A 23,380-nucleotide genomic window follows, 5' to 3' on the forward strand; every position below is an offset into this window, starting at 1 on the left:
GTCCTGCAGCTTCCAATCCCAGGCTGCCACCTCCGCGATGGTGACGCTATAGAAACTGCCTGGAGGAGAGGCCGTCGGGGCAGGCTCTCCTGGGTGCTGAATCAGAAAGCCAGCTCAAGGCCTGCCCGCCAGCCATGGTCCACTTCTCCTTAAAAAGCAGTGCCTGTCAGGGAAAAGGAGCTGGAGGAACGGAAGGCGAGGCCACACAAGCATAGGCTGCAGGGCCATCGGACCCACGTGCTAATTCTGTTTCAGCTTCAGTCTCTTCCTGACTTCCACCTGAGGAAGGCTCCCTGCATGGCCCTGCAGCCCTGAACGCCCTCCCAGCGGGGCAGGGCTCACACCCACCAGCAGGGCTCACCCTGGCTGAGCTGCCCGCTCTGCCTCCAGACGCTGGGCGCCCCGCGAGGCCAGTAATGAAGTCTCTGTAGCAGTGTTTGCAAAAGGGAGAAGAAGGCTGTGTGCTCCCAAACACGGGCAGACAGGTAGCTAGCTGTATCTGAGCACCGCCTCTGCAGTCTAACCTTCCGGACTAGTTTCTCCATCTATGAACCTGGGGTCTTGGGGCGCCTGGGTGGTTTGGTCAGTAAAGTGTCTGCCTTCGGCTCAGGTCATGATTCTGGGGTCCTAGGATCGAATTCCGCATCAGGCTCCCTGCTAAGTGGGAAGTCTGCTTCTCCTATGTCCCTCCCCCAGCTTGCGCTCTCTCTCTCTCTCAAAAAAAAAAAAAAAAAAAAAAAAAAGAACGAACCCGGGGCTTGGCTGATGCGGTCTATGAGGCCTTCTGCAAACTACTCGATGAAATATATTTGTTTCTTCAACAGGTATTTATTCCCAATTTTGTGCTCTGATGGAGGAAAGCAATAGAGGGAAGTAATTTCTAGACTAGATCACGTCAGAACATTCCGTTAGTGGCGCCTGGCTTGGCTAATCTCCAGCTATGCCTGAGTCCCCAGGGTCAAACCCGGTGGCCAGCAGTCCCCCTGTGCCAGTCACTCTACCCTCTGCTTCTGAGGCCGGTCTACTCTCTGCCCTCTGCTCCTAAGCTGAGATGGGCTCCTACACCTGCAGCAGGCCCTTCCCACTGGGGGTGGGCACCCCAACAGCTTGGTGGTACTCTGGGGGTATGTGGAGGAATGGAGAACATGGACCACCTGGAGTATCAGGTTTACTGAAAGGTAAATAATTCAAGCTCAGGAAATAAGCTCACGGAGTAGAACACAAAATCTGCAGAAGTCCAGAGGGACTTTGGGCCACACCACAACCAGCACAGGAGGGGCGGGCCCGGGCCAGCGCTCCCGGCCCACCCGTGCACTCTGGCCTAGCCCCAGGGGCCCTGTCACCGAGCAGCTGCTGCTCTTCAGTGGGTCACCTGCATCTTCCTGAAACGCTTCTGTCTTTCCTGCCTCTCCCTGGTGGTCCCTCTGCTTGCGACACGGCATGTCCCCACTTCTGCCCCACAAGCCTGCCATCCTCTGAGGCCTGCCCTGGGCTTGCGAGAGGCACCTCGTGACATGTTCACAGGGAACGCTCTTCCTGTGAGCCCTGCCCGGCCTGGCGCCCAGGCTGCCTTTTATTAGAGCCGTGCAGGTGCTGGTCTGTGCCCCTGCTGGACTTCGAGCCCCTTGAATAAGAGCAACACCCTATATTTATGCTTCCGCATCACCGTGTTGAATTCTCAAAACAATGCGACAAGCTGTTATTATCGCCCCATGTAAAAGATCAGAAAATGGAGTTTCAGAGGCATGAATCACCCATCTAAATCGGTGGTAGAGCTGGCTCAAGCCAGGAGTCTTTCAGCTACACCTTTCTGCCAGTGCAAACAGGGCCTGTATCACGCTAAACCTGGGTGCCACGCAGGGGTGCTGTCTGCACTGTGCTTACCGAGGCCAGCCTCCAGAGCAGACCTCACGGACTCCACTGGGAAGAAGACAGAGCTGCTCAGAAGCGGGGCAGGCGGAGCCTGAAGCTCCCAGGCCTCTGCGAGCAGAAGCTGCAAGCCAACTGCGAATCTGCTGGGCCCCTGCTCAGAGCCATGGTGCCCCGGCAAAGAAAGCCGGGCTGTGATTCTTCACCTCTGAACATCTGTTTGGCAGGGAGAGGAGGCTGTGAAGGCCTGAGCCTGGAGACTCCTTCCTCACAGCTCCGGGGCGAGTGTTCCACCTTAGAATGTTATACTCAGAGGCTGTCCTTCAGGACCTGGTCTGGCCTAGTCTGCGTTCTCGTCTCCCACAGCGCCTGGGACGGGCAGTGCTCCTGTGAAGGGCGCCAGGCTCTGGCAAGTCTCTGTGCTTTGCTCACGTAGCTGCCTCCCTTCGGAACTGCTTCTCTCTTCTCTCACTGGCAAACTTCTCCCCACACTTGAAGACTCAGATCAGGCTTGCCTGCCGGCCCCGTCCCATCCCCCACCTTAGCCCACGTGCCAGGCCTCCTCCCTCTTCTACCACAGGCCCTGCCTGCCCTCTGCCATAGCAACTGCCACGCTGTGCTGTCAAGCCTCCCTTCTCCCCCTGAGCCCCAGGAACCCCGGAACCTGCTTACTCATCTTCGTGTGCTGGGCACCGCCCAGAACGGGTGCTCCGTAAATGTCTGTGCATTCATTCATCACGCAAGCATCGCCACGTGAGGCATATAAACTGCTCCCCTGGAAGTTACATGACAAACACATACATGTCACGAGAACACAGCAGGGACGAGAACTGAATTGCAGGTGATGATTAGGTGACATATGAGCAGAGGTGAAGGAGCCATAGGCTATTTCAGGGAGGAACATTCTAGGCCAAAGGGATATCAGGTGTAAGACCCTGTGTCAGGAGCATGTGTGGTGTGCACAGGGAAGCAACAAGGAGGCAAAGAGACTGGAAGTCAGAGGGTGAAACAGAGTGGGGGGGAGGTGGGCTCGGAAGGCGCCAGGGCTTAGTCTATGTGGGCCTTGCTAAGGATTTGGGTTGGATTCTGAGTAAGACTAGAAGTCTCTGGGGAGTCTTGAGCAAAGGCTGACCTGACCTGAGCTAGACTACACTTGAAAAGAGCAATCTGCTTGCACGTGAAGAACAGACTATCATGGGCTGAGCGGAGAGGCAGGCAAATCAAGCAGGTGTCCGCTGTGAAAACCCAGTTGTTTGCTGAGTGAATCAATGGCTGAATGAAGGCGGCAGCACCACCGGTGGGGGCAGGGCCTCAGATGCTCATGCCTGGGCCACTCCAGAAACTGCAAGTCGTACTTCAAGCTCAGCACCTGGGTTCCTGAGTCCTTGCAATGGTTACTTGCTAAGAGATATGAGCTGGCTCCTATCCTGTATGAGCTAAACTTGGCAGAAAGCTGACCTGTGAAACGATCATTCTTTAGGAAAGAAATAGATGCTAGGTGAGGAAACAGAACAGGGGTGCTAATGAACTGACTTCCTTCAGAAGACACAGGCGTATGGCCACAGAGACGGGCCAGGCTGAGTGCCTGTAACCATCCACCGATGAGCCACGTAGAAAGCACGGAGGCCACCAGCTGATGAGCGTGTCTTCTGAGAGGCAACCCGTGCGACGGGAGAGACCTGAACTGGCAGTTAGGAGGCTGGGGCTATGTCTCTCCCCAGTGTGGCCTTGGGCAACTCACTTACTCCTCTGAGCCTTCATTTCCTCATCTTTAAAGTGGGGACAACAATCCTAACGTCTCCCTGCCAGCCCCAGAGGATGCTGTGAAGACCCAGCGGGATGAGCGGGCATGACGGCACGTGGGAAAACGGGGCACGTCCTCTCCTCGAGGAGCGGGTGGGTGAGCCCCTGGGGCACGTCACCGCTTCTCCACACCAGGGTAATGACCCTGCCACTGCTGAGGGGCAAGGTTCTAGGACCGCGTTCTGGGACCGGGTGCTCCAGGCACAATGACACGCTGCTCGTACTCTCACGGTACTTTACAGCGGACGAATCACATTCCCCTCTACTGTGTCACTGGGTCTCACCACAACATGGTAGGCAGCTACGCGTAAGTGGTAAAGATAAAGAAACTGGGGCCGTATGTGGCACGGTGACTTGCTCAAGGGTGCCCGGCTGCTCCGTGTGCCGGGCCAGCGGTGCGGGCCTGCCACCCTGTCATCTGCCCCCGGTCTGTGTCACTTCTGCCAATCACCATGCCCCAACCCCAGGCGTAAGGGCAGGAACCGGCGAGGCAGACCATGCAGCATCCCAAGGCCCGACTGGGCCCTGGTGTGTAGGCCACAGCCACGGAAAACCAAAAGCCCCCCAAAAATCTGCCCGCTAGTGGTAGGGAGAACATCCTGGGGCTGGTAGGAGGGGGTCTTTCTTCTCCAGGAAGTGAAGTGCAAACCAGCCAGCAGCTCTTTAGAGGAAGACAATGGTGGGATGTTCGGAGATCAGGGGCCCCCAGGAAGGATACAAAGTGTTGTCAGCGGCAGAGGGAGACCCCAAGGTCAGGCAGAGCTTTTTCCCAAAGCCTCGATTTGAAGTCCCAAACCACAGAGACCTGCTTGTGTCCCATCCTCATCCTCGGCTACTCGCCCCCCCCAGTCCCAGCGCCACAGCCGGGTTCAAGACACCCCCCCCCCCCCCGCACTCTTGACCATCCCAGTCCTGAGCCCGGCCTCTGTGTTCCAAAGCAGGGCGGTCAGCATCACTGCAGTTGATATTGTTAGCTAACTTCGTACATATGAAAAAAGGGTAACTTCAAATTGTTACAGTAATTTCCAGGTGACAAAGCACTTTCAGGAACGCCATGTCCCGTTACCCTCACAACAACCCTGTGAGGTAGGTAGGATGAGCCTGTCGTACAGAGGGAGAAACGGTCTCAGAAAAGCACCGTGGCTTGCCCCAGGGCACACCCGTGGCATAAGCAGTGTTTGAACCCCGATCCACCTGACTCCACGTCCGACATGCACACACCTCAGGGCCGCAAACCCCGTAGGTCCTCGAACACAAGGCTGCTGGCCAAGGAAGGTGCGCTCCTTTGTTCAGAGATGGTGGTAGGCGGGCCAAGGTGACGGGTGCGATTTCTGTGTGAGACAATTCTATTTGCCATGTCCCTCAATCACAGATAGCACCCCTCACCTTGCGCCCAGTTTCACAGGCTTGCGAGCGATGCTGGTTCAGGAATGCTGTCCTGGTCTGCAGATGATGGCGTGATGATGGCAGAAGTGCCAGGCTACGTGAGGCACACAACACAGACACGGGAACGGAGCGGCGAGCTCCCCCACTCCAGGGCACTGGACAGGTGAGGAGCAAGATGCCTGCCCTCGAGGGGCTCACAGTCTAGCCCAAGTGGGACGATGACGACGTGCTGGGAGCCACGGAGCAAGCCCTGAGGTGCACGGGGGCACCGGGAGGCTCCCCCAGCACGGGGTGGGGGGTGGGCCGGCAGCACGCACACAGGCAAGGACCCACAAGTACTGCAGCACCGAGAGGGGACAGCATAGCATGGTTGGTGCAACTCACGCATAAGGGATGGGGAGAACGTAAGCAGGGCTTGCCGACCTGACCCCCGTTCTGCAGAAAGGTCATGCTGGCAGCACCAGCAGGAAGGGCAGGTTGAAGAAGGGAAGAGAGGCTGACCAGTTGGGGTCCTGCTACGAGCCTTCAGGGGACACACAGCGAGCATACGGGATGAGAGGGTTTGTTGGGGTGGGGCATGGTGCACACCTTCGTCGGTGTAAGCTGTCTGGCGCAATGGAGCATGGGACTGGGGGCCTGTGCTGAGTGCCAATGCATGGCAAGCCCCTGGGTCTTGATCTGTTCACTCAACCCGGTATGCATACAGCAAGAGCGCCTAAGTTAGACAGTGTGCTGGTTTCTGAGGGTCCGGAGACAAACAGAACACTTAATGACACCCAACCCGACTGGATTCCCATGGGACAATGCCAAGGGGTGTGAACCTTGGTGATGGAGGCAGAAGGAAAGCATGGGTGTAGGGGCGGATGAGGCCGCCACAGTGGCTGGAAAGGCTTCATCGAGGGGGAACGTTCCGACAGGAGGAGCAGGGCCTGAAAGCGTGCGGCATGGATGTGCGGCCATCTGTGAATCTCGAGCACAGACGCTCCGCAGGAACTGGCCACCAGAGGGAAGTCAGGAGGGAGGGGGTAGGACTCGGAAGGAAGTTCGTCATCCAGGTGGGGCCCTGCTGTGTCAGAGGTGAGGCAGAGAGTGCCAACGGCCTCAGCAGGCGGGAGACGAAGACAGCCCAGTGTTTTTCTTAAGGGAAAAAGGTCATTTTTCCACAGAAATGTTTACGAGAAGTGAAATTCAGCCCCAAGTCTAAGAAGCCATGAGGAGGAACAATGTGGAGAAATGGAGCTGGCCCCGTCTCCAGAAGAAGGGGTGTCTAGAAGTCCCTGGCTGCGGGGCGCCTGGGTGGCACAGCGGTTAAGCGTCTGCCTTCGGCTCAGGGTGTGATCCCGGCGTTATGGGATCGAGCCCCACATCAGGCTCTTCCGCTGGGAGCCTGCTTCTTCCTCTCCCACCCCCCTGCTTGTGTTCCCTCTCTCGCTGGCTGTCTCTGTCTCTGTCAAACGAATAAATAAAATCTTAAAAAAAAAAAAAAAAAAAAAAGAAGTCCCTGACTGGGCCTCCTTCCCACGTGTGTCGTTGCTGCTCTAGGGATCGGCTAAGGACACGGGACGTCGGGAAAACCAGGAGAACACTGCTCGTCCAGCACCAGGACAGTCAGATCTCGGAATGTACCGATGATGTTACAAGCAAACCAAGAGAGGAAAGGCTATTCCATTACATTCCTTGAGGCCAATGAAAATACATCCTTCGTCATGTGTTTTAATTCACTCCATGTGGATTTCCACTAAGCTACCAGGTTTTTCTTCTTTTTCTTTTGTTTTCAGAACCCAAATGGATAACATAGGTAAAGTAGAACACTTCCAGCTGCAGCAGGGTGAGTTCCCTGGCACACCTAGCTGGACCCCTGGAACTCCTCAAAATAACAGTTTGAGACTCACTGCATTCCACCCAGAAACTATAAACAAAGTTGCCTTCCACACTCTCCTGCTCTGTTCCAGCCCCTGCCCAGCCCTCCAACACAAGGCTTTAACATTCTGGGGCATTCCTGGGTCCAGTCTGCACCTCAGGCCTGTAAAGGAAACCTGCCCTCTACCACTGAGTTGGATACATGAGGCGTGAACTCCTCATTTCTAGACAGCCAGCCTTCAGCTCCTGCCGTCAGCACTGCACTTTGGGGACACCCTGGATCTCACTGAGATAGGTGTCACCAGCTCATTCTACAGATGAAGACACTGAGGCTCTGAGGGACGTGCTGCCCGAGGCCAGACAGTCTACCTGCAGCTGTCCCGCTGCGCCTGACTTCGACCCCGCGATGCGGCTTCACGTGACCGTTGGCCGGACAGCCGCTGTCCCAGGCAGCCGGTACTGCTATGGAAGTCCGGCTGCTGGGACCCGTATACCCCCTGGGGAAGAGGCTCCTTCCTCCAGCTCTGGGACAACGGCTGCCTACCAGAAGTGTTCATGGGCCCCAGACCCCGGCAATCTGTGTGTAAGGCCTCATAACTATTGTGGGGCTTTCTTTTCTACCCTTCCTGACACATTCTGGCTCAGTCACAACATGAAGTTTGTCCAGCCCTCCCCCAACTGCCCCCACTGCCCGTCATTCCCGGTGACCTACTATGACTTTGGCATGAGTTGGAGGTTGCTGGATCTTCTGATTTTGAAAGTTTCTTGGGGTCTTAGTGGGAGTTTGAGAAGTGAACCCTCTGTTTTGGTCTGGGGTCTCCCCACTCTGTGCTGAGTTGACAGTAGGAAAGGTGAGGCCCTGGGCTCCTTGAGGCTAGAACAGGGAAGCACCTGCCAGCTAGGGCAGGCTGCCCTACCACCGGGAATGTCTGACTCATCGGCCTCAGAACCAAAAGGGAAATAGTGGACAAACGAAGCTATTATCTCAAGCCCTCCTGAGCACTGACTTCATGTTCCTCAGGTCTCTTCTGAAAGAACCCCTGGTCCTAAGTCCCAGAGAAAACCCTTTTTTAGGAAGGAACAGGTGTATCAAACCTGTGTCTCTGGGGCTAGGAGGAGAGACCTTGGGAGCAGCCCCAGCTCTGCTCCTGACTTTCTGTGTGACCTGCAAGTCCTTCCCTCTCTGGGCTTCAGTTCTGTCAGCTGCAGAATGTATACTCTGTTTCACGATGCCCAAGGCTCTCTCCCGGTTCCCACTCATCGGCCCACCTGGGCCTCAATTATCTGTCTTCCACACCAGCAGTGGCTTCGAGGGGAGGCTTTTCTCAAAAATTCCCTCTATGAGGTGGCTGGATCCCAGCAACCTGGGGTCTTGCTTTAAGTGTCGCTAGGGCCCTACTGTTCTGGAACAGTGGGAGATGAACATACGGTGATTGTGGTAAATTCTGAGAGAACCTCCAGTAGTCTAACAGAAGAATACTGGACCTGGGGACAAAAGGTGAAATTAGGCTGCGAGCAGCTGGAAGGAAACCAGCTGTATTTACTGGACACCTGTGAGTGTCTGACACAGGAACTGTGTCCGGTAATCCTCCCACAATCAGGGGTGTTATTATATCCACTTTACAGATGGACTGACTTGCTGTAAGCAGTAGAGTAGAAATCTGAGCCCAAGTGTGGGGAGAGCACACCCAGAGGGCATGGAGGCTCCTTCCCTCTTCCCCACACCTCGCCCTTGGCATCTCATCCATCGGGTTCTTCCTGAGTTATATACTTTATAATAAACCAGTGATCTTGTGAGTAAAATGTTTTCCTGAGTCCTATGAGCCATTCTCGCAAACTACTCAAACCCCAGGGGGTTGTGGGAACCTCCGATTTACAGCCTGTTGGCCAGATACACAGGTGACAACCTGGGCTTGACTGGTGTCTGAAGTGGATGGTGGGGCAGGCTTGTGGGACAGTCTTAACCTGCGGGGTCTGACGCCACCTCCTGGTGGACAGTGTCAGGACTGAGGTGGCACTCGGGACTGCCTGGTGTGTGGAAACCGCACACATCTGGTGTCAGACGTGAAGGACTGTGGGCAGAGGAGACACACAGGAGTGTAACAGGAGTGGCCTTCCTTCAACTAAGGGATCCTGGTGCCAAAATGGACGTTCTTCCCACTGTGCCATGTTGTTTTCACCACATCTCCTTGTTTGGGGAGGAGAAGAGGAAAGTGAGCTAATCCAGCTTCTCTTACTGCCCGGCCAAGGGCTCACCTCCTCCCTCTGGGGCTCAGTTTTCCTCCGCTGTAAGACGGGCACAGCCATGGTGCTATCTACCTGGCTCTGTCACGTGACAATTATATGAGACACCAGCCGTGATCAAGAAGGAATGAGTCTGATCTTCACAGAACTTCTGGCCCACCCTTCTAGACTCAATAGCCTCTTTTTATTACAAACATTTTATAATGTTCCTTGTGTTATCGTCGGTGAGATTCATTGGTTATACAACCTACCTACATAAGTTAGAAAAAAAATAATGCCTTCAGTGTACTATAAAGGAGACAGAGGAGTGACCCGTAATAAAGTGCACACGGCAGGACGTAAGTGCGCAGGCCTGGCTACGCTAGGAGACGCGGTTGCCCGATGCTTGTACCTGCCCCCAGACTCACCATGACCAAGGGGAGCCGCGTGGATGACAAACAGTCTCACAGGTGACAGTGCTTCCAAAACAGAAAACAATTCTTGGTAAAGTTACCAACAAACTAAAGCACAATTTTCCTTTGAAGTATGTGGTAGTTGCATTTCTAGAAAATTCAGCACACATTAAACCTGCTTAAAGGAAAAAGGAGTACTTTTCTTGAAACAGAGCTAAGTTCTGGGTCAGAAAATTAAGTTTTTTACCTCCATGTGCTCAGGGGGACATGCAAACTATTCCTCACGTGGAGGCCTGCCGTGCACACTGCAAGACATCCAGCACTCCTCGCCCCCTGTTCACCATGTCCCTGTGACTCAGCTGTCCCTGATGAGAACTACTTGTCTAGTCCAGCCCTGCCACTCAGCTCTAGACTACACGGGGGCTAGAGCCTGCCTGAAGTCACGCGGAAGGCAGCGGCTGACTGGGCCAAGAACTGGACTCCTAATGTCCAGGCCAGGCTCTCCCACGGGCTCAAGCGAACTCCTGGAGGGTTGAGTTTTCCCAGAACTCAGACGCTGAAGCAGGAGAGGCATCTTCCTTAGTCAGTAGGACTTGGCCAAGCGGATCACCGACACAGACCTTCCCACCTGTGCTGTGCAAAAGGCCTCAGAAACTGTCCACACCCATGACGTCCCTGCACTCCCATGCTGGGAAGCACACGTGCCACCCACCTTACAGATGAAGAGATGGAGGCCCAGAGAAAGGAAGTGACTGGCTCAGGGCGCCTGTCGGTTAAGTGTCATGCCAGGCCCAGCATCTGGGTCTGCTGACTTCCCCAACACCATGGCCTCTTAGTCCCCGAGCAGACGGCAGCTCACCCAGCACCACACAGAAAGGGCTGTGACTGGGCACTAGCTTCGTAAGAGACCTCGGGGGACAACTGACACTCCATGCTCCAGCTGAGGGAGTGGAGGCCCACAGAGGTCACTGGGCCTGACTGAGGTCCCACAGTGAGTGAATGGGAGAACCAGGACCAGAGCCAGGCCTCCTGAGTCCCAGTCCAGAGGAAGAGGACCTGGGGACTGTGTTCCTTGCACACCACTGAGGGCCACATCAGAAGGCTGACACAGCCCCTCCCACTTCCTGAGCTCCTGCTGGGTGCCCCTCCCACTCCACAGGAGTCCTAGAGGGCAGTGGTGACCTAGGGTAGGCAGGGTGCATGTGCAGGGCTGGGGTGCTAGCTGCAGCCACCCAAGCAGGGGGCAGTGGCGTCGCAGCAGGTACGAGACTGGGCTGCAGCATGACCCACCGAGGTCTGTGCTCTCTAGAGCTGGGGACTCCCCCACGTCCCTCCCTTCAGACACAGAAACAGCTCCACAGTCAAAACGGAGTTCTGGGGAAAAACATAAACGAAATATCTCTAAGATCCTCCCCATCTTTAACCTTTTTTTTTTTTTTTAAAGATTTTATTTATTTATTTGTCAGAGAATGTGAGAGAGAGCACAAGCAGGGGGAGTGGCAGGCAGAGGGAGAAGCCAACTCCCCTCTGAGCAGGAAGCCTGATGCGGCACTTGATTCCAGGACTCTGGGATCATGACCTATGCTGAAGGCAGATGCTTAACTGACTGAGCCACGCAGGCGTCCCTAACCTCATTTCTAAATATAAGTAAATATAAACACATAGCTCAGCGTGGGAGTAATTTACCTGCACCTGTGGTTTTCTCAGGGAGAGGCTACATTTCTTTCCCTAACAAATAGGAGAAAAGGAGCACCACGGCCAGGGATCTAATCAACGGTGAGAAGTAACGGGCGAGAGCTTGAAAGAGAGGAAGACTTAAACCACCACCACCAGTCAACAGGACAACTTGAAGAGTAAAGTCCTCCGGGGCTGAGGACTGCAGAGGCTGGTAACTCCCGTACGCGTCCCCAGCCCAGCCCCCCTGAAAAGATCACAGTGGGTTTTAAAAGAGTGTATGTTTATCAGGCATGTACTGTGTGTCAGGAACTGCTCTGGGCACTGTACAGGGATGAGCACAGCTAATCCTCAGGACATCCCACGAGGCACGATGGGATGAGTAGCCTTCCGTCTTTACGGTTCAGAAGCCTGCGCATGGGGAGATCAAGCAGCTGGCTCCCACACCTGTATCATTCCCAGCAGGGAGGGCACTGGGCTCCTGGCTGTGAGCACAGAGACAGGAAGGGGCGACCCCTGCTCTCTGGGGCGTGCGTTCAGGCACTCAGCACTCTACAGCTGGTTCTGGGTGCGGTGAATGCGGAAGCACCGCAAAGGCGCTGGGCTGCCTTGGGGACATGACAGACATGACCCTGCCTCTCACGGCAGCCAGGCTTGAGCATTACGTCGGCAAAGGCCACGTGGACAGGGAAGCGCCGGGAGCGTGGAAAGGGGCATGAGAGGCGCAGACTGGGGAGCGGGGTGGTGCACGGAAGTTTCAGTGAGAGAGAAAAGGTAAGTACACAAGGATGCACAAAGAAGGAGGAATGAATAAAGACAGGCCAGAGGAGGGAGCTAAGAAGGTGGAGGAGGGCTTCTGAGCGGAGGGCTGAGGTGGATGGGCAGGACTGGATGGGCACAGTAGGGAGGGCAGGGCTGGGGAGGGGAGGGCTGGATGAGCAGGGCTGGAGAGGGCAGGGTAGGGAGAGCACAGCTGGGGAGGGCAGAGCTGGGGAAGACAGGGCTGGATGGGCAGGGCTGGGGAGGGCAGGGTAGGGTGGGCTGGGGAGGGCAGGGCTAGATGGGCAGGGTAGGTAGTGCAGGGTAGGGAGGGCAGAGCTGGATGGGCAGGGTAGGGAGGGCAGGGATGGGAGAAGTAAAGATGAAAAGAAATACCCCCAGGGAAGGAGCAATATTTGAAAAAACTTGGCATTAAGCTGTGATGTCTGCCCTTTCTAGATTTGTCCTTGGCTATGTGCCCTTATTCTACTGGTCGCATATTGTTTGAAAAGACCACAAGCTCATCAGAAGGCTCTCTGTGTGCCCTTCTTGTCATTTTTGGTATCCTTTCTCCTTTTTTTTTTTTAAAGATTTATTTATTTATATGAGAGAGAGAGCGCACATGTGTGAGTAGGGGGAAAGGGCAGAGGGAGAGAGAACCTGGAGCAGACTCCCCACTGAGTGCGGAGCTGGACGCAGGGCTCTATCTCACAACCCCAAGATCATGTCCTGAACTGAAATCAAGAGTCAGACGCTTAACTGACTGAGCCTCCCAGGCGTCCCTTGGTATCCTTTCTTCTTTTAAAAAATATTCCTGAGATAATTTAAAATGGTAATATTTCCAGCCTCCTCAAACCCCAGAGCCTCGGAACCCCGCCCCTCTGGTTTCTGTCCATTTTTAAAGCAGAGGACAGTAGGAGGGTGGGTGCCAGGGCCAGCAGGCAGCAGGGAAATACCCTGGCCAGACATGCCCTTGAAGAGGGGGGCAAGGGTGAGAGGGGCCTGTGCTAACCGGGAAGCCGCCCCACCTGCCAGCTGAGCTTCTGGCAGAATCTAGGTCTTCTAACTCAGACCTCCCTTTCCTCCAAGAAGCCAGCTGAAGGAGCAGCCAAGGAATCTCCCTGCAACCTACCAACATGACTCTAGATACTGAACTTGAACAAGTTCCTCCAGTGGAAGGAGAGGTCCAGGGAACGAAAGACAGTGCAAGTGAGGATTTTCTTCTACGGCTGGAACAGTAACGATGCCTGAAACAGCCGACGCAGGTGCGACTTCACAGGGGCTGCTGGGGAAGGTGCATTTATGATCTAGCCCATGCCTGATTCCCACCACATGACGCCAGACTGCCTCCACTCATCTGCCCAAGCAAACGGAAGATCCCGCTGTCCTTCGAGGACGCACACCCTTTGGGAGTGGGAAGTCACGCAGGTGTGACTAAAGATGCAGGAAGCTCACACTTGGCCACGCTGTCCTGCATCTACTGCAGCCATTGCTGCAAATAACAGAAAAATGAAACTGCCAACTAACATTCAAGAAAAGCTCACCCATACTAGCACACGAAGGCACAAACTGAAAGGATCCGTCTTCTCTTGCCTGTGCTTCCTAGGGTTAGCAAGAGTGTGAATGCCCAGTACTGAGGAAGGCTGGGGCAGAGGGTGACTGTCACACGTGCCAGGGAGAGTATCAGCTCGTGCACTCATTCTGGGAGTCATTTTGGCAAAAAAGATCAAAGCTTTAAAAATGTATATACTGTTTGATGCAGAAATATGGCCAAGAAGCAACTGGACAAGTGTGCAAGGATGCACTGTAAGACACAAAGCACACTTACAAGTACGTAACTGTACAAGGAGGCCTTCCACTACATGAATACAACAGGGAAAAATGGGGACAGCCTTTACATGCCTTTACATTTAAAAGCAAAAGACTGGTGACATCATGGCGCATCTTCACAGGGCACCCGACGTGCTATTCTGGCCACTCAGAGGATGTGAAGATCTGACTATCTTGGCATGGAAAGACATCCATAGCCTGGCGTTAAGTGAGAAAGGGTTACGAACAGATGTGCAGACTATTTCCAAGGAATAGCTGTTCACTCACATACGAACCCAAAAATGTCTGGAATGATGTACGTAAGTGTCAACAGCACTCATCTCTGGGTTGTAGGGTTACAGTCCACTTTTGTTTGCTCGTCTGTATCTTCTCTTTTCCATGATAACCAAGCACTGACTTGCTCAGGGACCCTAGATGCCGAGGGGCCCTGTCTCCCGGGTGTGCTGGGGGCCCTTCAAGGGGTGAAGAGGGCATCCCACTGCTCCGGTTTCTGCACAGGGCTCTGCCCGCTCCCAGCAACGGTCACAGTGACATGATGTTCCCTCAGCGGTGAACGAGAACTCACTCCTGCCCGACACGGTGCACAAAACCGCCAGGACTTACAGAGATCTGCTCAGGTCTGCAGCCCTCCTTCCCCGGATGGTCCACAGAGAGGTCCGTGTTTAAGGTTACACGGTGGGTCAGAAGCAGGCTCACACAGAAGCATGTAGAAGCTGTTGCATTTATCAGGCTACTGAGCTGTGAACTGGCATCTGCTGAGAATACGCTGTGGCACGAGGAAAGCCGAGCTTGGCTGGGTGTCCAAGTGCAGCCTGTGAACATTCCTCCCCCCGCCTGGTAACTGGCTTTACCCAGGTATTGGTGTGTTCCCACTAAAGACAGCACCAGAGCAAGTCTAGGGAAGCGCTTTCTGGAGCTGATGCCAGTGATGCAGGGGTCGAAATGATGCGGACCCAGGGCACAGAAGCCCGAGTCTCCGGCCACCTTGTGAGCGACGGTAATGTGCCATGTGCCGCGCCCGCTGCCCAGCCCAAGTCCCTGTGATCCCCAAAGTGAGGACACCCCAGCTGGCCTTCTTCCCCGACCTCCTGGGGCAGAGTTGTAGAAAAAACACTGGTATCTAACCGGAAGCCCGAAACTTGTATCTCAGTTCCACTGGTAGGCTCTGGCAGACGCGCCACCTTTTTAAATCTCCCGTGCCCCCGCCTCCCCGGCCGCATAAACATGTGTAACAGTAGCCGGCCCAACTACCTCCTGGGGATAGAAGCCAACTTATAAGCACTTTAGAGTGTAAGGAAGTACTTACTTCCTTAGCCAGACAAGGTCCTTCTGTGGCCCTCATTCCCCCTACCCGAAGCTGTTTGATCAGTGGGGACCTTTCCTTGAGAAGGGCAGGGGAGGGGCATGTGGGAGAGGCAGCCTGGTAAAACGCAAAGTGCCCAAGCTTTTAAGAGAAAGTACAGATATTATTATTTACTCTACTGTTATTACTCTGTGATGTCCAACTAGCCAAAGAAGCCTCACTCGGAGTTCCTACCTCAGCACAGACACCATCCTGGGCCATCACGCCCTGTGGCGTGGCATCCAGAACCCCAGGAAAGCAGAGCATACAGTGTGCGAGCCAAGCTCTGTGAAGAGCGGGAACCTGCACGGATAACGGTGACCACAGCGAGGAAGGACCCACCGTGCCCACCGACGGGGGCTGCGAGGAGGTAGTGCTCTTCTCCACTAAGACAGCTCCTCCCACCCCCCCAAACCACCTCCAGATGTCAGTTCCTGTAGCAAAAGCCCCAATAACCCAGTGATTGACTGAACCCAGAGACTGTGGGTCCCCAGAGAGCCCCAAGCTGGCTTTGCACCCCTGTCCTCTGCCCAGGGAACTAAAACTACCGAACTCCAGGGTGATTATTTATTTTACTTGCTGAATTGACTTTAGGCTCTCTGGGTGGGGCCTGAAGCTGACGAATGAGTCTCTAAAAGTCGTTGCAGAAGAAAAGCCGATTTTGTGGGTACAATGTACAATGTCAGTAAACAGATCCTCCAAGGGTCCCATGCCTGTCACTTTCACGTAGGCATGAGGCAGCACAAACAGGACTGTGTTGTGCCCATTCTTTCTCTAGCATACCCTTAAGAACCCTGGCCGACAGTGAGCCCCATGTGGTGGAGAGGCAGGGAGGGACAAAGAAAGAGCACAGGCTCGTGGTTCTCTGCTGGTCTTCAGCACACGGATGGCGCAGATTACTGAGGGAGCACAGCTCTGGGCTGTGCATTTCAGCTACTCTCTGGCCCTGTAATCACAGGGAAGTCGCCTTCCTCCCTGAGCCTCAGCTCTCCAACCTAGACGTCATCTGGGCCCTCCGCTCGCAGGGCTGTGGCAAGAGTTGGGGTGGGGGGGCGGGGAGACCGTTTACTACACAGGGCTCAGAACCCACGGTTTGCTCTGATGGGGGACCTTCAGGTTTGTATGTAGGCGTCTCGTCTCTGCCAGGCTCTAAAGACCCCAGAGGGGTCCCACTCGTATCTGCCTCCATGTGAGGAGGTGGAGGTGGGAAGTGCCCAGCAGGATTCAACGTGAGAGTCCCTGAGTCTTAGAAGACACAAGCCCCAGAGGCCTGCCGGGGGCGAAGCCTGCCGGGGGAGCACTGTCGAGGTGCCAGGCACCACAGAGGGCCCTTGAGTCCCCTCCGCAGCTCTGTTGTGGGACCGGTAACCCTACATTACCAGGAAGGCCACCGGAGCTTACAGAAGATGACCATGTTTAACACGATCAAAAGGCAAAGAACCAATATTATTTGCGCTCCCATCACACACCAGGCCCTGGATGCTAAGTGCTTTATCAACATCTCAAAATGAATCTCATGACAACCCTGGGAAGTAGGGCCTGTTATCCCAGGGCCACAGGTGGCAGAACGAAGACTCAATAGAAGATCCGGCTGCCCTCCAACAAATGCTTTTTTCACTACGGTGAACCGCCTCCCACCAAGGGAGGGTAGGCTGGGATTTCCCGACACAGAGGGGATTCACTAGAAAACAGCACAATGATCTGGCAGCATGAGGCCTTCTGTGGTGGCTGATGGACGGAGGTGGGTGGATCCACGTGGCACATGGCAGCCACAAGCAGCCTGGGAAAGAGATGAACCATTCCCTGCGGGACTCCCTCCAGCACAATGTTGAGGGAGAGAGGTCAGGTACAAGGTACGCACTGTACGAAGTACACACAGTGAAGTTCAAACACAGGCAAAACTGCTCTGTCGTCTCAGAAGCTGCTGTCCCCATCCCTGGGGGAGGGTGGGAGGGATACGGTCTCTCTGGGGACCGGTGGGTGTGGGGGGTGCTGGAAAAAGCTCACCGAGCCGCACATCTCCAGCTGCTGCACACCTCAGGTGAAGGAAAAGCAAAACTCACTCAGTGGGCCTGGATCGCCTTCCACCAAAGGTCAGGCCTGAGCAGCAGGAGCTCGGGCCTCGGCCCACGCACGAACTGGGACAGGCCATTGCTACTCATGGTGCAGGTGGCCACCCGCACACAGTGACCCCAATCCGCCCCGACAAGGACATTGTCCAGCCCAAAGGAGGCAGAGGAGGTAGGGGGTCCCAGCTGACACGGGTGAGTGACTTCCTCATAAAGGCCACAGGTTTCTCACTTGGAAATGAGGGTGTATTAGCTTAATTAATTAATTAATTTCCCTGTGACTATGGTAAATTTAATAAAGCAACTAGTAGTTTTTATTTAATGGGCAGCTGCTCTCTGATTAAATTAAAACTGTTTTTGACCCTCAATGTGTCCACTCGTACAGATCAAATAAAGCTGAGCGCTCACATTCTGGGGCAGGTGAGGTGGCTGAGATCAGAAACCTTAAACCCAGCTCACTTCGCCAGCAAGTACAAGGCTCTTGGGTGGAAAACAGTGTCATAAACGTGCTGGGTGCCTGCGATGCTTCAGGTACGGCTCCTGTCACTCAACACAGCTGTGCTCAAGCAGCACCCCACCACGTGTCCCGAGTTTTCAGTGGGAAATCCACACACCTTGGAGCCTTTCTGAGGTGGGGAGAACACTCCACACATACCCATTCTGTGTATGACCCCGGGGGAGCATACTCAAAACATGTTCTTTATTTACTTAGAAAAATTCTCCTAGGGTTTCCATTGCGTCCCAAAGCTGCCATCTATGAGGCCCAACAGATCTATACAAGCCATCTCCCTCTAAGTACCACATCCCCGAGTTCCCACCCTGACTCTGGCAGCAGCCGCAATGGCAGTGACACTACAGACAAGTGCCAATGGCGGGTGACTGCTGTGTGTCGGGCAGCCTGCTAAGGATTATACACTCTGCCCACTGAAACTTAAAAGCAACCCTTTATCACCCCCGTCTGACAGATAAGACAACTGAAGCCCCGAAAGTGAACTAACTTGTCCAAAAGGTACTCAGCTAGAATGCGGCAGAACCAGGACTCAAACGTAAACCCAGTTTGACTAGCTCTACCAAGGTTAAGACCTCTAACAAACCGCAGGACCGTCCCCGTGGACGTCAAGACACCTGCACCCTGGAAGGCTCTGTGTTCCCTCCGAAGAGAACGCTGTCAATCTCCAATAAAAGCCACGTGCATTTTTGCCCTGCTCAGAAGCTTTTGCTAGCTCTACCCTGCCCCGCTCCCTCCTCCAGGCCCACCATCTACCCCCAGCATCAAGCCCATTGTCTTCTAGGTCCTTGGGGCCCTTCACTGTGAAGTTTCACATCCAGCTGCCTCCCTCTGTGTGCCCGAGGCCCCCACAAACACTGCCGTGCACTCTCCCACATACGCCGGGCTTTCAGGCCTGGATGCCTTTGCTGTCCCTCCACTGCCTGGCGTGCCCTCTCCTCCTCTGCCTTGTGAGCTCCTCGCCCTTCCAAACTGCAGCCCAGACGTCCCTCTCTGCGTTCCCTCAGTAGCCTGCCTGCACCTGGCTGGAGCACTCCCCACGACCATGGTGTGAGCAGTTTACGAATCTATTACTCAGGCGTGTCTCAAGCAGAAGGACGCCATCTATTCATTTCTTACACTCAGTAAATACTTAGTAAAAGTTCATTAACAACATGAATAAATACTTTCATTCAACAATAGATTATTGCTTGTTCCCTCCCACCTCTCCTAAATACGTGTTCTAGAATACAGAAGAAAGATGACGCACGTAAAACAGATCAGGGTCTATAGCTTCGAGAACACGACAGTACAAAGCTGGATCTCACAAAGGCAAGAAGATGTGAACACCATTCTTTCTTCCTTCAAATTGTTAACATGTCCCTTTGAGCTGGAGTCAGGCAGCAGGCCTGAGAACCCACGTAACGTCAGCCTGACGCTGTTGTGGGGCTAGGACACCAGGAGCTAGTGCCGGGGGAGGGTGCGGGTGAAGGAGAGGGGTCTCGGCAAAGTCCCACTTACCTCCTTCTTGGGAATTCATGATGTTCAGGGCGAATAGCATGGCATTGGAGAACGTGGTTGCCTCTTCCTTACTTGCAAAGTTCAAGCCGTAGACCTGGCGGGCATCTCGCCACTGGTGGAAGGTCGGCGTTGCCTGATTGTACTTCAGCCCTTTCACGATTGAATAATTGATCACAACCTGGAGAGGAAAGAGACAGAAATACGTGTAAATAAATACAAGGTAAGTGAGCGGGAGAGCGCGGCTCCGGGGCAGGGTTACTGTGTCCCCCGGGGCTAGCAGAGGACAGGGAGGCGGGGTGGGGTCAGCAGAAGGAGACAATGTGGCCAGGCAGCTTTTCAGTATACCTACAGAACGGGGAGGGTTTGAAAACCAGCTATTTCATCTCACTAACAATGCAGTGTAGTCAGACCCTCTAGACCAGAGGCCTGAGCTGGGAGTCAGGTTCCCAGGGTCCAGGGGCTGGTTCCTCCTTCCAGCCATGTCACCCAAGATGGTCATGGCACTTTTTTGGGGCCCAGTTTCTCCAGTTATAAAATGGGGGTAATAATGCTTTACCAACCTAGTGGGGTTACTGGGAAGCCCACGCTGCGATGTATATCTTATCTAGATTTCTAGGCATGGTGACCCTAAGGGTGGGAGTCTTCTAGCTCCTATCTATGCCTCCCACAGCTGCGTGCACAGTGTCTGGTACTTGGATGCATTAACAAGCGGGTTATTAATTAAAAGGATACGTCAGAAAAACTAACGCACTGCACAAATGCACAGCATTATTAGTCCATCAACAAACCTCAACTGTCTGCGAGGAGCCAGCCAGGCCCAGCGGGGAAGGCCGAGCCCAGAGCATCAGGGGCTCCCAAGCAGCTGGGGCAGCTGCTCAGGTCGGCCTGACCTCACAGCTACTCTCTCAGACATCGAACAAGGACTTCCAAGTTCTCCAAGGTGACAGTAGTAAGTGCAGCTCAGGGAAGCCAGTGGGAGGGCTGGAGTGGTTAGTCTCCTCAGAGTCACGTGATCCCACCTCAAGGACTTACGAGCCATCAGTCTTCTGGCCTGGGAAGTGGGAAGATTTACCCTGACTGTGGGACGGCACCCTCATGGCGTGCTGTGAGGATTAGACCCTGTGTGTGACACACACAGTAAGTGGTCAGTAAGTGCTGAGAGATGGCCCGCTCCCTCCAGACGGAAGTACGCAAGCAGAGTCTGGGTGAGGCTGTGGGCGACGCGATGGGAAGATCCTGCTTTGGGAGACGTTTAGGAGGAAGACTGCTCAGATCTCCTCTGGCGGAGGCTCCAGGGTTCTGCGATCTGAAGCTGGAGACAACTCTGTCTCCTGTCCCCCCCCCCCCCCCCCCCCCCCGGTCAGGAAGGTGAGCTCAGGAAAAGAGTCAGAGATGCAGAGGGACGTGGCCAAGCCCTCTGCTAGCGGGCAGGGCCCTAAGACGTGACCTCTGCTCTACCACTCTCCTCTACTGCTCCATTCTGCTGTGCTGTTGGGTAAGGCCAGAGGACAGCAAATACAGCCAATATCCACAACAGCTTTTTTCCCAGGTCTTAGCCAGGTGGAAGGTGGGGTTGGGTCATTCTATACTGGAGAGAGAGAGTGCACACGAGTAAGCAGGCGAGCTGAATCAGCTAAAGAAATACAACTGTTTCACATCTTGACACAAGGAAATTGTGGCCAGCATCTGTACCCAGGCTCCTGGACTGGTTCTCTCTCTAAGCTGAGCTCCAGATCCTCAGAAAAAGGGCTGGAGGTTTTGTGACGTATATGCACAGTAAGGAGCACAGTGACCTCGGGTTAAAATGCTCTTAAGATGACAGCACACTCATGGCAGCGTAGAGACCAGAGGGAGGCAGCAGGCCCTGTCCCTTCCGCCACGGGAAGACCACACCAGAAGTTCTGCGTTCAAGTGTTTCAGTTTCTGCTGCTGTACTTTTAGTGGGTGTGACAAAACCAGAGCAGCCCAGAAGGAAGTGTTTCCAATGGAAGGAGGTCTGGAAACCATACTGTATTGAGAACGGCTGAGGGATCTTGAAGCAAGATGACAGAAGACTCCAGTGTATCACGACTGCTGTGAATGGTCTATTTTGGTAAATGTTCAGTGCACATTTCAGAAGGCTGTATATTTTCCCGTTGTTGGCTGTAGTTTCCATAAATGTAAATTAGGTCAAGTTGGCTAATAATGCTATTCAAATTTTCTCTCTCTTTACTTTCTTTCTGCTTGTTCAGTCAGTTTGTTGGAGGTTATGAACTCTGGATGATTAGAACCTCCAACTCTGCTTCTGGATTTGTCCTTTTCTCCCTTTAGATCTGTCCGATTTTGCTTTATATGCTTGAAGCTATATTATTAGATGTGTACAGATTTAGGATTTTAGGTCTTCCTTTTCAATAGACTCCTTTCATCATTGAAAAGGTCCTTCTATACCTTTACTAATACTTCTTGTCTTAAAGCCTACTGTCTATAACATTAATAGAGTCACACCAGCTCCTTCTGGTTTGTAGGCTGTCATTCCGGTGTTTGTAAGGTTTGCCTTTTTCCGCTCTCCCATGTTCAGCCTGTGTCCTTATCAGCTTCATTTTTAAAATAATTCTCCAAGCTCTGGAAGGACTGATCTGGACAACTGCCGAAGGATACACTTACTGTATTTTATTTTATTTTAGACTGAAAGTGTGAGAGACAGAAAGACAGCCCACAAGTGGGGGGAGAGGGGAAGGGGAGAGGGAGAGGGAGAGAGAGAATCCCAAGCAGGCTCCACACTCAGAGTGGAGCTTGACGCAGGGCTCAATCCCACGACCCTGAGATCATGACCTGAGCCGAAATCAAGAGTCGGATGCTTAATTGACTGAGCCACCCAGGTGCCCCAGGATAAACTTATTTTAAAAGGTCCTACTTTTTCTTGTTCAAGAGCCCACAGGCACCGTGTCTAGGGGAGGGGTGTAGGACTGAGCGACAGGGCCTTTCCTGTCTTCCCAGGAAAGGCCCTGCAACTTCAAACACTGTCTAGCATGCTTCTGAGGCCTCTGAGTACAAGTAGTCAAGAGCACCCTACAAAAAAAGAAGCTTAATGGTGGAAAACAATCTTCCTAACCCATACATTCACCTAGATCTAACACCCTTTGGGGCACCTGGGTGCTTCAGTTGGTCGAGCATCCAACTCTTGATTTCGGCTCAGGTCATGGTCTCAGGGTCATAAGATCAAGCCTCGTGTTGGGCTCCTCACTCAGCAGGGAGTCTGCTCGAGATTCTCTCTCCTCCCTCTTCTCTTACCCCTGTGCTTGCTCTCTCACACTCTCTCTCAAATAAATAAATCTTAAAATAAAATAAAACCCCTAGGACCCATTGGTTGGCGAAGGCTTTCTGAGGTCTCATCTCATCTGAGTCTCTACCCTTCAATGAAAGCACATCCTTCCCAGGATTCTTGCCAGGCGGACAGCTAGCCTGTGGGCTTGCAAAGCAACGCAGTCCACCCTCCAACAGTGTGCGTGGAAGATCATGCTTCCTGCCACGGAGCTCCTATCTTCTTCCTGGTAGTGTCTACACAGCATTCCTAGCCTTGTCTAAAGGGTACAAAGAAAAGCATGCCTTCTCCTCCCCACGCGGCCCGTCAGAGGTTTGAGGACTGTGGCCCTGCCCCCTTCAGTTTTCTTCCCTCCCAGTAAGTATCTCTTGTTCCCCCTTCAGCTGTTCCACAGGAGACGCTGCCTGCAGACCTCTCACCAGACCAGATGCCCTTCCCCTTACAGATTCCGGCTTGCGGTGCTTGCGTTCGGTCCCAACGTCCTTGGTCTAGTCTCACCAGTGCGCAGCACAGCAGGACTATAATCTCCCTTCTGAACTTCTACTGTTAATTCTGCCTGAAAACTCACTAACATTTTTGGTGGCCATAGTTCATTCTAAACTAAAAATCTTTTGATACTTTTTCACCTGTAATGTGAGATTCAGGTTAGCCCTTAGCTAATGATACTGCAATGTATTAGTCCTTTCCTCCAGAAATGATCACCTGGCTTTACACCTACCTATTCAGCAAAATGGGGGTGATAATGCTTATACTTTTATCCTCTGAGAGACTGAAACAATAGACACGAAAAGTGCTCCATGAACCATAAAGCACATTAAATGTATAAGATATCCCGACTTGGTT

The 23,380-nt window shown here is 53.6% G+C and overlaps 1 protein-coding gene across 3 annotated transcripts in view; it reads right to left on the reverse strand.

The window, feature by feature from the left end:
• Positions 1–23,380, reverse strand: part of EVL (Enah/Vasp-like) — a 138,634-nt gene that overhangs the window by 30,008 nt on the left and 85,246 nt on the right. For all 3 annotated transcript variants that reach the window (XM_026515313.4, XM_057318516.1, XM_026515312.4), the window contains exon 3: positions 19,237–19,414. In XM_026515313.4, the coding sequence (XP_026371098.1) occupies positions 19,237–19,414 (178 nt within the window). The remainder of the gene's footprint in view (positions 1–19,236; positions 19,415–23,380) is intronic.

This window comes from Ursus arctos, unplaced genomic scaffold (assembly GCF_023065955.2).
Source record: "Ursus arctos isolate Adak ecotype North America unplaced genomic scaffold, UrsArc2.0 scaffold_25, whole genome shotgun sequence".
Lineage (NCBI taxonomy): Eukaryota > Metazoa > Chordata > Mammalia > Carnivora > Ursidae > Ursus > Ursus arctos.